The 12786-nt window shown below is 39.4% G+C and overlaps 1 protein-coding gene across 3 annotated transcripts in view; it reads right to left on the reverse strand.

The window, feature by feature from the left end:
• The window catches only part of HTT (huntingtin), a 228883-nt gene that overhangs the window by 6619 nt on the left and 209478 nt on the right, over nt 1-12786 (reverse strand). For 2 of the 3 annotated variants that reach the window (XM_069070716.1, XM_069070714.1), the window contains 5 exons: nt 10417-10607; nt 6730-6844; nt 6284-6497; nt 4810-4915; nt 736-898 (listed from right to left, as the gene is read on the reverse strand). In XM_069070716.1, coding sequence (XP_068926817.1) covers nt 736-898; nt 4810-4915; nt 6284-6497; nt 6730-6844; nt 10417-10607 — 789 coding nt within the window. Of the gene's footprint in view, nt 1-735; nt 899-4809; nt 4916-6283; nt 6498-6729; nt 6845-10416; nt 10608-12786 lie in introns of those variants that run through there. The other variant, XM_069070719.1, reaches the window with a different exon arrangement.

Genomic DNA, 12786 nt, shown 5'->3' on the forward strand with positions numbered 1-12786 from the left:
ATAATATACCTATTATTAGGTACACAATATACAGGAAAAATGAGCACAATAATCTAGTGTTTGATAAACCCAAAGATTCTATCTATTGGGGCAAGAAGTCACTATTTGACTAAAACTGTTGGAAAAACGGGAAAGGAGTCTGGTAGAAACTAGGTATGGACCAATATTTAACACCATATATCAAAAGAAGCTCAAATGATTTAAACACAAAATAAATGACATGAAAATAAAACAATTTACTTAAATCAAAGAAAAAGGTCTGTTAGAATGGAATCTTGCTAAATTGCAAAGTCTAATGAGTCAAATTAACTTAGTATCATTTCAGTACTTCCAGAACACATAGTTTAATTAGTGTGGAAGGGTTCTCCTCCACTGATCCAGACTGCAGTATATTCAAGCATTTCTAGGGCTAAAGAATTCATTCCTTGGTGGCCAACTCTTTAAAGATGAACCCCTTTACATTTATCTAGGTTGACCTTTGTAGGACAGACCTATCATGAAGCCTGTTCTTAAACCTTTTCTGGTTTGGTAATAGCATTGCCAGAGTTTGTATTCCACTGGCTTAGCTTTTGAGAACTCCGGGCCATTAGAGAGAACCATCAGGGTTTATTATACATGAATGGAAAACAGGCTAAAATATGGAAACAGCTTTCTAGAAAATTTGATAATCTTAAAACTTATTTTTCAAAATAACCTAAATTTTGTGCTTATGAAAACCAACCAAGAACACACTACCTTATATACAACAGTTGCCATGAACTGTGGATATGGCTGCTGGTTCGATAGAAATTCTCCAATAACTTTGTTCATTACATCCTGGGGAGGGAAAAAATCATCTAGAAACTGAGGAAGGATCCGTGCCACCACTCTGGCTTCACAGGGAAATCCTTTCCTGATCCTAAGTGAAGAAAGAGAAGAGATGTCAGGATTGTGGAGAGGAAATGATTTAATTCATGAATCAGAAGACTGATCTTTGGAATACAGGGTACTCCTGCTCCTAAGTCTACCTCATCTGGCAGCACTTTGCCCTGAACTGGCTTCATGAGGTTGAGAGTGCCCTAGACCTTTAGGGCCAGTAAGCTGAAGAGATCCCACATGAGTTTTCATGAGCTACAGTAGATTTATTTGAACTCATCAGAGATTGTCATCAGAGGAGGAAACTCCTCTGACAAAGTTGCCCTGCAACTTCAAAATCTCAAGAAATCTGACCAAGCTCTGAAAGGTTGAGGTTGAGTCCCTTGGCCAGGGTAATAAAGCTTGGATGAGTCAGAGGTGGGGCTGCAGTCTGGGTCTTCTTGATTCCTAGTCAAGGTATATGCTATACCACAACATCTCTACCATGAGTTATTATATTATTATTAATTAGATATTTTATTTCTGGCAAATATTAATAACAATATTTAAGAAAAAGCAAATACTCTCTTCTTACCTTGAAGTACTCTTCCCCTAAATTTCTACTCCTAAAAATACTACTCATCCTATTCATCCCAGACCCAGCTCAAATACTGCCCCCACCAGAAAGCATTTCCAAATTCCCCTAAAGCAGAGTGATCTGTTACCCAAGAACCCTCCACGGAATCTATCTACCATAAGCATCATACTCTGTATTAAATTACTTGTGCACAGTCCCTACCTCTCACTGCTTTACTGGGCACTCCCTGAAACTAGGGCAGTGTTACATTTTTCTCTCAATTTCCCACAGTGTATAGGAAAGTCCTGCACACAGTAGGTGCTTTTAAAAGATGGGTGAACAAATCAATGAATCAAGGAAAATACCACTATTTACATCAATTGTAGTGAGTTATCCCCATCAACTCCCCATGCTGGCCAGGTACAAATGGGAACAGCAGGGCAGGTTAGGAGCCCCTGACTCCCTGAACCCTTTGGAATGGTCTGAGAGGAAAAGACTAAGCAGCATTATTCCAGCTTCTCCCTCCAACTCTGGCAGGACTGTAGCTGAACTACACAACAAAGGCAGTTGCCTGCTTTAGCAATCCCAAAATCCTGATGACCATTCTCAGTAAATTCTTCCGGAGTCTACCAGTAAGTTTGAAAAGTAGTCCTAATATCCAATCTATATCTCATTCATAGATTCTACTCCTAGCCTAAGCAGGCAGACCAAAAAAATCCCAACCTGTTCAATGAGTACACATTCCTTCACCTACCTGAAGATGTTCAGAGAATTTCACTTTCTTTTCCCCCAGCATTATCTATATTAATGGTACATGCTACAACTACGAGGCTGAAAAAAATGTCCACTACGAAGTTGGCTATGGGACACATTTCCACATGTGTTTGATTTAGAGATTAAATACACACACACACACACACAGAGTCATCTGCTAATGCATTTCTCAAATTATGTTCTATAGAACCCTGCCGTTTTCTGTAACGTGTCTAGGAATTACATAAAAAAATGCTGGTGCCAGTAATCTTTTTCCCTCTAAAATGTTAACTATGAAATTACTTACAAATCAATACTACATGCAACAACTTTCTTCAAAGAAAATAGGCTTAATTTCCTGTTTTACTCCCAAAGTCCAACTCCTGCCTTTTCTAGGGATCTTCATACTCAAAAAGCCCTGGACCAGCAAGTATAAGCTCCCTCAGTGTATTTCATACCCCCAAAGTGTTCTGGGGTGACAACTCTGGAAAGACAAAACAACTGAAAGTATATTCACTTCCCTTTATGCCTTTGGGAAGATCAACAATGTAATTATCCATTATTTTTGCTTGGATGAATATCAAGTTGAAAAAAGTTAAATATCAAGCAATCATCACACAAGAAAAATGCTTTTAAATTAACATAAAATCATAGAAGTCAGGAATACTAAGATCATCTACTCCAACTCCTTTGGTTCAGTGATGATGACCCTGAGGCCCAGAAGAGGATGGGTCCCAAAGTCACACAGTGAATTAGCTGGGACAGAGCTGGGACCAGTATTTAGGTTTCCTTACTCCCAGATGCTCATACCATCACCTTCTGTTTACTGACACCCAAAACGCTAGCTAAAGTCATCTCTGGGGATTTGTCATAGGCAGAGGACATCCAGGTGGTTAACAATCATCATTGGTAAGTAATGTATCTTGTCCCAAGGAAGACAACACAACAAACCTACAAAGGGGGATTATCTATCACCCTTCCTGCCTCAGCCACTACACCCTCATCTTTCTGGTAAAAAAAAAGACAGATCTGGGATTAGGCTCTAACATACACTGGTGCATTCCTTGACTACTCCCTCATACCCTAGACTTTTATAAATGCTTATAAAGCTTTCTCTTTCAGGGCCCTACAGCCTAGTCTTGGCCCACTGGAGTAGAGTTAAGAAATGAGCAGAAGACAGGAGTCCAAAGAAGATATGGATACTTCACACAGAATGAAGTCTTCTAGGAGCTTCAATTTCCCCAGTAAACTTCAAGTTATTTATTTAATGTTGTCAATAGAAATGTCTTGTACTCATCTGGTTACTTATCTCTTAGACAATATTCTGATTTGTCTCCAATATAACCAGAGCACACCCTGACAGTGTGAAGAATACTACAGTACCTTGAAGAATATCAGGCTTCTGCCAACTTTGAAAAATCCATCTTCAATAAAGCAACTACTGAATTTGTAGGGTCATGTATGGTATCTTTGGAGTCAAGAATACTTGAGCTAAAATTCTAGCTCTGCCAATTAATATCTGTGTAACCCTGGAAATGTTTTCTTATCAATACAAAAAGGGGGCTACAATAGGTGATCTCTAAGGACTCATTCCATCTCTGAATGGCATGATGCAAGACTGTGCTCAATGAAGGACAATGGAGAATTGAGAGAGTTAATGGAGGTCACAGCACTGGCACACTAAGGTCATTTAGAATAAAATCTTTAAAACCAAGAATGATAACTCAAGTGCACACAGGTACAATTACCACCATTACCACCATTTAATGAAGACCTGCAGACCTTTCCAATAACAGCTTGAATGCCTAGAGTGCTTTAAAGTTCACAAAGAGCTTTCTTCACAAGAGTCCTTGGAAGCGCCTAGTACAAGTTTTACTATGCCCACCAGAGAGATGAGGAAACTGAGTCAGAAAGCTTTCATGAAGTATGTTGCTCAAGGTCAAACAGTCAATAAACACTGGAGGTAGAATGTGAATAAACCCTGGTATTCAGATTCTCCACCCAGCACACATTCCATTATATAATGAATGCCACCTTCTCATTCTCCTCAAAAGCTCAATTGCATTTACAACTTGGCCCTTTAGAAGATGTTCAGCAACAGAAAAAAAAAAAACCAAATATGGTTTGGATCCTAGGCTGCTGATGCAGTGTGGTTTCTCCTCAGGAAATACAGAAAAATTTAACCAATATTTTTATTATTGGAAAGAGTTCCAGTACAAAGTCTACAGCATTCTCTATGAATTTCAGCATGGTGTCACTTTAGGATGCTACCCAATTATGGGGTACAAACTCTCTCATTATGAATGATGCAATGATCACTCAGCATTACCCTAAAACCAATTTAAGACACTAATCATAACGCTTCTTTTGGAGAAACATTGACTGGTGGGGATTTCCTCCTGTGAACTGCCCCTAGAGTTGGCCTGTCAACCAAGAGTTCTATGACAGATGAAGCTCATGGTGGGTGGTCGTGAAAACATTAGTGACTAATCAGGTTACAAATGGGAAATATTAGCATTATTACAACACAAGTGCTAACAAGAAGAAAAAATACATTCAAATGCCATTGTTCCTTAGCTAAACCAACAGTGCCTTTAAGGGTAAAAGATATATCAAGGTGGAAAATTCAAATTATAAAGGCTTACCTATCAAAGAGAACAGATACCCGCTCCATTGCAACAATAACTGACTCACTGTCTGGGGTAGTGGGGTTGGGGTCTGAGGTTCTGCCAGGGCTGATTTTCTCCTTTCCTAGAATAAAATCATTCAAGAGTAAGTTTAATTGGTAAGAAAAACCAAATAGGCTTACCTATAGGGCCTTCTTCACAGTAACTACTCATTCAAAACTTCTTAAATGAACTCAGATCAAGTGACTGAGAATGTAAAAAACTTTAAACTTAATACATGCAGGGCAATTCCAATGCTTAAATGCATTCTTTTATTTGCTCTTCACTTCAAGAGGGAGGCAGGCACAAGAGGCAGGATTTTTCCTTTTTCACAAATGAAAGAACTAGAGTCTGGCAAACTCAGCTAGGAAGTACCAGTACTAAGACTTAAACTGAGGTCATAAGAGCCAAGAATTTCAGCATTTCAAGTCCTCTGGCTCCAAGACCAGCATTCTTTCTTCTTTATTGATACAGAACCACAACAAGGAACAATATCCTCCCGAAATAACACAGAAGGGACTCGTGTTCTCATAGTTTTCCTCAACTTCTGTTGTTGAGGAAGAGTAGGTATGCACATTTTTATGAACATAAGGAATGAAATGGCAATGAATCTTGTCTTCATTCTGGGTCACTGGGCACAAAAATAATTATATGTTTCAAGATTTATTTTTCCTTTCTCCATATTGGATTGAAAATGGAGAGATACTTAGTTCATCAATGACTGAGCAGGAAAGTGTCACATTAATAGCCTAGCAACAATCACAAGAATTCCTGGTTGGCTGAGATTGCAGAATTTAAAAACAAATAAGCTTTTATGAACCAGCTTGGTCTAGAGGTCCTAGATAGGCCAGTAACAGTTGGGGAAGGGAGGATGAGTATTCTGAGGTAAAAAATATTATTCTTTCTGAGATCAGAAGGGGATCAAGCACAGCATAGTATGGGGTCTAGGCCTAGGAAAGCACTGGCCCAGGCAGGCCTGAGGAAACGTGAGCTAAAAAGTAACTTAAGAAGGTTAAGTACCACCCTGTCTGTGCTATGTAGTTTTCTTTTATATATACTTTCAGTTCCCTGAAACTTTATTCCTGATATTTATTATTGCTCTTTTTTCTTGTAAACAAATCCAAGAAGTTGCACTAGATCCAAATACCAAGTTAAGTTAGCAGCAGAAGGAAAAAGGTAATCACTGATCATGTGTGGTGGTCTCTGCATCCAGAAAGACAAAAAGGATTGGGGACCAAAAAAATCAGAAGTCAGGCATTCAGGTTGGGTTTTAAAGATAAGTAAAGTTTAAAAAAGAAAACCCATCAGCTCTGAGCCAGAGTTTTGTGGGTCACTTCGAAGAAGTGAGATTCCTAGAAAGCTGCTTAGTTCAGCAAGGCCTAGGCTTCCTATAGGCTCGTTCTCTCTTACTTCAATAGACATTAATCATATAAGTTCATCATGAACTCCAGACCTGTATACATGCAAGTTAACATCAAGCCCAGGGCTGCCATAGCTCGGTGAGGACTGTGCACATTCACTCGGTCAACGCTGAGCTTAACTAAGGACTCTCCATCCAGCCTGGAGAGTTGCTCTGAAAGAAGAAGTCGTTCTAAACCTCTCAGGACACAATGATAAATAATGGCCGGAGTGGATTCTTCACTGGCAGAGAGCATCACTCCACACATCTGAAACAACAGGAAGAAAGGCTTTCAGGAAGAGGAAGTCAACACCCTCTCAACTTGGCTTCCTGTTAAGGCTTGTTTCTCAGTTTGACAGGAACACACACAAAAAAATTCATACATGATATAATTAATAAAAACAGTTGATAGGAAAGAAGAAAAGAGAGGTTGTTCTACATACTGAATTCTCCTAAAAGAAGGGTTCTCTTAAGGTTTTGGCTACCCAGTCTCAGCTCACCTGTATTACTGCAGCAGAAAACTCTGGGCCTACATCCAGGGGATAATTTTCCATAAGGTAGAAGGCAGCAGCACAGGTCACCAGGACATGCTGCTGGCTGTGCAGATTCACACAACTGCGAATTAACAACCAGACAGGCAACTGTTACACTGGGGGTGAGATCCAGTTTCTCTGTGACAATAACTCTTAGGATAAACATCTAAACACACCTACAATTCTAAAGTGCCACTTTCATTCTGAATAACTGCAATTCTGACAGTTTCATCATAGTGTGAGAAATGATTCTGAGTGGCATTACCAATAACAAATGTGTGTCAAAGGACTTCACACATGCACAAACCCACCTGTGTGGGTTTGCTTTATGTGTGGGTGTGTTTATGTTTTATCACATGACTCCTTATTCAAGAACATACATGGAATCTTCGTATTCTCTACTGCATTGAGCCACAACTCCTCAGCCTGGCATTGTCAATCAACAGGTCTTTGTCAAGGTCTCTCAGGCTGCCCATTTCAGTGAGGTTTCAAACCTTACCTCCCCAAAGCTTCCAACCCACGGCTTCTGATCCAGTTAGCCTCACTTTCTCTACTCCCTAAAACCCCAAACTGACTTCTTTCTCTGAGGCTCAAGTTGTGTGGTTTTCTTTCCCTAGAGTCTTCTTTTTTCTTGTCTCTGGTCCATAAATAACCTTCAGGGCATCATAAAAGTGCTTTGGATTGTTACTATCAGCATAAAACTGAATTTCATCTGCCTTCTTATTGAGCCAAGAATCCTGCATCTCTCTGAGCTTTGCTTGTACTTTAACTTTGATGGAATTAAATGCTGCCTCCTTAAAGACAGATGAACTATCCTCCTGGCAAACCCTGTGGAGTTGTTGTTTTTCATTTAGCAGCTTCTCAATTTCCCCACGATTTTCGTCAAATCAGTCTTGACATTTTGCAAGGGTTGTGGTCCAGATGAGTAAACGCAGTACAACACACCAAATCTCTGAATGTAGCCCATCACTCTTCTGCTCCATTGCTGCCCATCATGTAAAGGCTCAGCTTTCCTCCAAGTTATCAGTGAGCTGTCCCCACTCAGAGAAAGGCTCTGGTCTGCTAACACAAAATCTTCAGGCAGTCCTCCTGCTTTGGAGCCATCACTTCTGCTGAATGGGAATATTTAGCTTGGAGAGGATAAGTCTATTATCAGTGCAGCAGTCTGTGCCACACATGGCCTTCATCACTCTCACATCCTGTCTCTTTTCTTCATAATGACATATTCTATTAAATGCCAACATTTGCTATGAGGGTGCATCCACAAAGTTTAATTTCATTTGGGTAAATGGAAGACAGTGTTGGTGATAAGGTCATGAGATGCACTAGTCTTCAGTAGTAAGTGATCATTGCTTTTGCTGTTTCCAACTCTATTCCTCCCAAAGGACTTGCTGCCATGTCTGATATTCTATGCCTCGTTTTGCATTAACATCACCCAGAAATATAAGCTTGTCCTCTTTCAGCACACTGATGATGAGAGTCTCCAGGTCTTCATAAAATTTTTCTTCGATCTCATCAGGGTTTATTGTAGTGGGAGCGTGGCATGGCGCTTTCCTACAAGTGGCAATCACATTGTCATGGGCATGTCGTTTACTCCTTCTGGGAGGCATATAAGCTTGTTAACTAATATAGTTTTGATTGCAAAATCTATGCCAGCTTCATGGTGCTCCCCTTCACTGTGACCACTTCAGAAAAACATGCATCCAGATCCAACTTTAGTAAGCTGGTCATCATTTACCAGCCTTGTTTCACTCAGAGTTGCTATTTGGATGTCAAACCTGCCAAATTCTCTTGCAACAAGAGCTATTTCATGTTGTCCACAAGAGTGCACATATTCTATGCAGCATGGGTAAGTGGAATTATCTTTGCAGAAGTTTTTGTACATTTTTTGCATTTTGACTTCAGAGTGGGATCCCTGCCTGCCATGGTAAGCAGGCCAGGGTTGGGTAAACAGACAATTTTTAGGGCAACTTTTCTAGCTCCTTCCTCCCACCAAGAGGTGAGCAGTGTGGTGCTTAAAAGGCTGATTAGACACACAGGGCGGTGCTGAATCCCACTGCTGCTTCCAGTGAGAAGATGACCCTATGGCTTGGGCTGCCTATGTCCCAGGTTGTGACTACAGCTCCCAGCGTATCTGCACCTGCTGCTTCATCACATGCCTGTTGCCATAGGACTTTGAGATACGTAAAAACGGTGAAACAGTATGTATGATGCCCTTTGATTTGTGCATAAATTCGATTTAAATGAAGCAAAATTGTACAAAATCATCGGCCTCACTCTCTCTCTTCCAGAGCTACCACAGTCTAGTGACAAGATAAAACCAAGGCAACTGGTGATGGCTCAGGACACAGTAGATGACCTTGGCATCTCTGATGTCTAAGCAATCTCTAAGAGCCCCACAGGGCTTGCTTTAGCTTCCTCCAAGACTACGGGAACAAACTGTTCTCATCTGCCTGTTCCACCAGAGGAAATCTTCATATGCTTGGGGTAGACATTTACTAACTCACTGACAAATCTGAGGCCTGCCAGTCACCCTCAACATGGTCAGTCCATCTGTCAAGATGGTTTACCAGGGTGTGGTCACTGCACATGCTACAGTTTCTTGGAGCCAAAGGTGAGAGTTAGGTGAATCAGGTGGATACCAAAGGTAGAAAGCAGCTCCCTGAACACACCCTAAACCCTCGGCCCTCCACTGACTTAAAATTAATAACCACGATGACAAAAGTTACATTCCAGAAGATGAGGTGAGCACAGGTCCTTGTTTTCCTGATTTGGTTAGGCAGAACTGGTGGCCATGTCTCTCAAGACTTTAGAAGTTTTTAATAATCTAACTTACCTTCTGGCTGTAATTACTTGTAGCTACAATGCCACATGCTTCCATGACCCTTCACAGAGACGAACTTACTTGGATACAACTTGGTCAACCAGAACCCTTTTTATAAGGCAAAAATGTTAAATGTAGCCACTCTTTTAAGCTAACTAAATCATCAGAGAGAATAAATTACATTTTTGCTAGAGGCAAAGCTATGATCAACGAGGCAAAGAAGGTCTTAAATGCTTTGACCACAATGTGATGCCTGCACAGAGGATGGACAGGTGAACTTCAAAGTGACAAGGAAGGGATCAAGGCATGAGACTCCATTATTTTAGCTGAACTTTACAGTCCCACAGGATCAAAAGTTCCTGACAGCTCTCTGTCACAGGGAGTGTAAGCATCATGATCTCAATTTTATGGGTGTGGAACTGAAGCTGAGAGAGGCTTGCCAAAAGAAATTCTTCTTGCCTGATTTCGGCCTGGTTATCCCACTTGAAATAATCTATCTATCCAAGAAAAAGAATTTCAACTTCAAAATTTTGAAATGCTCTAGTTTATTCTACCTAATTCATTGAGAGACAGTGTGGCAAAGTGGAAGAACTGAATTATGGCCCTATCTAGTCTTCCTTCAGTCTTTGATTCCTGTCCTTCTCTTAAGAGTTATGGGGAAAGTGCTTTATAAATTATACCAATACAAGTTATAAACCCTCCATTTAAAAACCACCGCATATTCTATAAAGTAGCTTGGAATTAGAAGGCATGTATGATAATCTACTTCCCTACCAAAAATGTTTTCCACAACTAGAAGGGTCTTGAATGGACTCCCCTGGGCAACTTACTGAGCAATTCCTCTGAGATTAGAAAGGAGGTAATCACTGATAATTGGAATAAGCTGCTTTGCTGTTTCATCAAGTAGGTCGCACTCCAGCACATAGAGGATGCCATGCAGTGCTCCAATCTTGCTTGGCAAATGGGTGCTTCGGAGTGTGGTCTCCAAGAGTCTGCTCACTGGCTCAGCCACAGCTTTATCCTGAGGCACAAGAAAACAACAACAACAACAGAGAATGTCACGCTGGATTGAGCCACCATTCTGAAGTCTCATATCAACTGAAATGGAGACAAACACTACCTTATAAAGGGGACATATGCCACTCATTAATTTAGAATCTAGAAAGGGAAACTGACAGATCAGTTTATATCAAAATCAGAAGTAAATGTACTTATCTCACAAGGTATCTCAAAATACTTTACTATATAATAATCTGTTATTATATAATTATATATTATATGTAATTATAAATATATAATATAATAAAAATAATCATCTCAAAATACAAAGTAGAAAGTCAGACATAAATTAGTAAAATGCTTCTTCAATAAGGGTTTTCTTCCCCATCATCAAGAAATTCCTTCTAGATTAGAGGTTGTTAACTTGAGATCCATGAATTTGAGTTTTTAAAATTAACTTAATAACTATACTTTAGTATAATGGGTTTCTTTTGTAAATCTTATATATTTTACTATGAGAAGGGAACCATAGCCCTCACCAGACAGCCAAGGGGGGTCCATGACACAAAAGATATTAGGAACGCTGTCTCTAGATATTCAAAGAAAATCCCAAATACCTCCGGTTTCCATAGATCCAAAATCAGCAAACTTTCTGACCATTCTGGATAGCCTACAAGTGATAACCCCTGTATGTAACAATTTTATTCTTGTTTAATGAAAAATACTGATGGAAAAGGCCCAGTAAGAGAATGTATGAATTTGTTGAATCTTTTGCCTTACTAATTCCAAGGATAAAGGCAGTATTTTTTTTCCTCTTTTCTCTTGTCCTATACTCCATCCCCCTGGCTCCTATGATAGTTTCAGTCTTTGAAGAACTAACCCCATTTTGAACAATAGGCATTCTTTTCTATAGTCCTTTCCAGCTCTGAATCTATGAGCTTAAAATGCACCCCTCAATTGTGGCATGTTTATCCATAAAATTTTGTAAAATAAATAGTGCACAAATACAAGGTGCCAAAAAAAACCCTACAAGTGATGTCTATCTCTAAGGAAGAATGTGTATACACACATATATATATAAATACAAAATCTGAGGTCAAGTGATGATAAATCATCTTGCTTTAAAGATCCTTTTTGTCTGTATGATTTTTTCCCATTTATTGACAATGCTGCCTTTGTCTAAGGGATATTTAGGCCTGGGAACAAAAAAGCAATGATAATTAAATTTAATCTGGCAGTTGAAAGTCTCTGCAAAGAAAAAGGGCCCCCTTACTAGTCTTAGTTGTTTTTCACATGATTCATGGAAGACCCAAAGGGTGGCAACTTTGAGGAACTGTCAAATATCTGCTCCCTAGACGACTTATAAAATCATCAGTGTGGCAATGTAGCTACAAGCTATCCCACTGGAAGATAAGTGAGTAATAAAAAAAAACTTCTGCTCAAAAGTCTTGAGATATATGGAAACTAATTCTGCATAAGGATTCCTGTAAAGGAAAATGAAGACATTTTTGTATTTGATACAAAACTGATTCTGTATTTGACATGCTTCATCCCCTTACAGAGAAAAGGAAGAATACAAGCAAAAGGGTTTTCAACATTCATAATCAACAAATCATCAACAATTTCTATGGCTGTCAAAAAACAAGTGGGATCCAGGAGAAATATGAGTCATTAAGAAAACAACACCATTAGGATCCTACCTGATACCAAATTCCTGTCTCTGGAAGAATTAAGATCAGGACTTTGAAAGAAGTAGAAAAATGTCTGTTGAATGAATGGATGAATGAAAAATTTTATACCTCTATTAGATTATAAATCCTATCAAGGCAGGAATTATATTTATCTATAATGCAATAAACATCAATTAAGGATTGACTCTGTGCAAAGCACTGTGATTCCTTGTACAATGGAAGTCATAGGCTTAGTTGAGCCATCGTCCATAACCTCAAGGAGCTAATAGTATTAGGAATGGAAGAAAAGGTAATGAAAAGGTAATCACAACATGCAATATTCCACAAGTCATTACAACAAAAGTATAAGGGAAAAGATTGTCATTAACCAAGGAGAAATCATCAGAGGATTTCTAGAAGAAGGGGTATGTCTGAGATGAACTTTAAAGGATCAGCAGGTATTCACCAGACAAAAATAAGGGCAGGAAGTGCTCCAAGAATCAGAAGTCTGAAGAGTGGTGTCAGAGCACA

The sequence above is a fragment of the Petaurus breviceps genome, unplaced genomic scaffold (genome assembly GCF_028583685.1).
Source record: "Petaurus breviceps papuanus isolate PSGF00001 unplaced genomic scaffold, PetGlider_PUasm1.0 140, whole genome shotgun sequence".
In the NCBI taxonomy this organism is placed as follows: domain Eukaryota; kingdom Metazoa; phylum Chordata; class Mammalia; order Diprotodontia; family Petauridae; genus Petaurus; species Petaurus breviceps.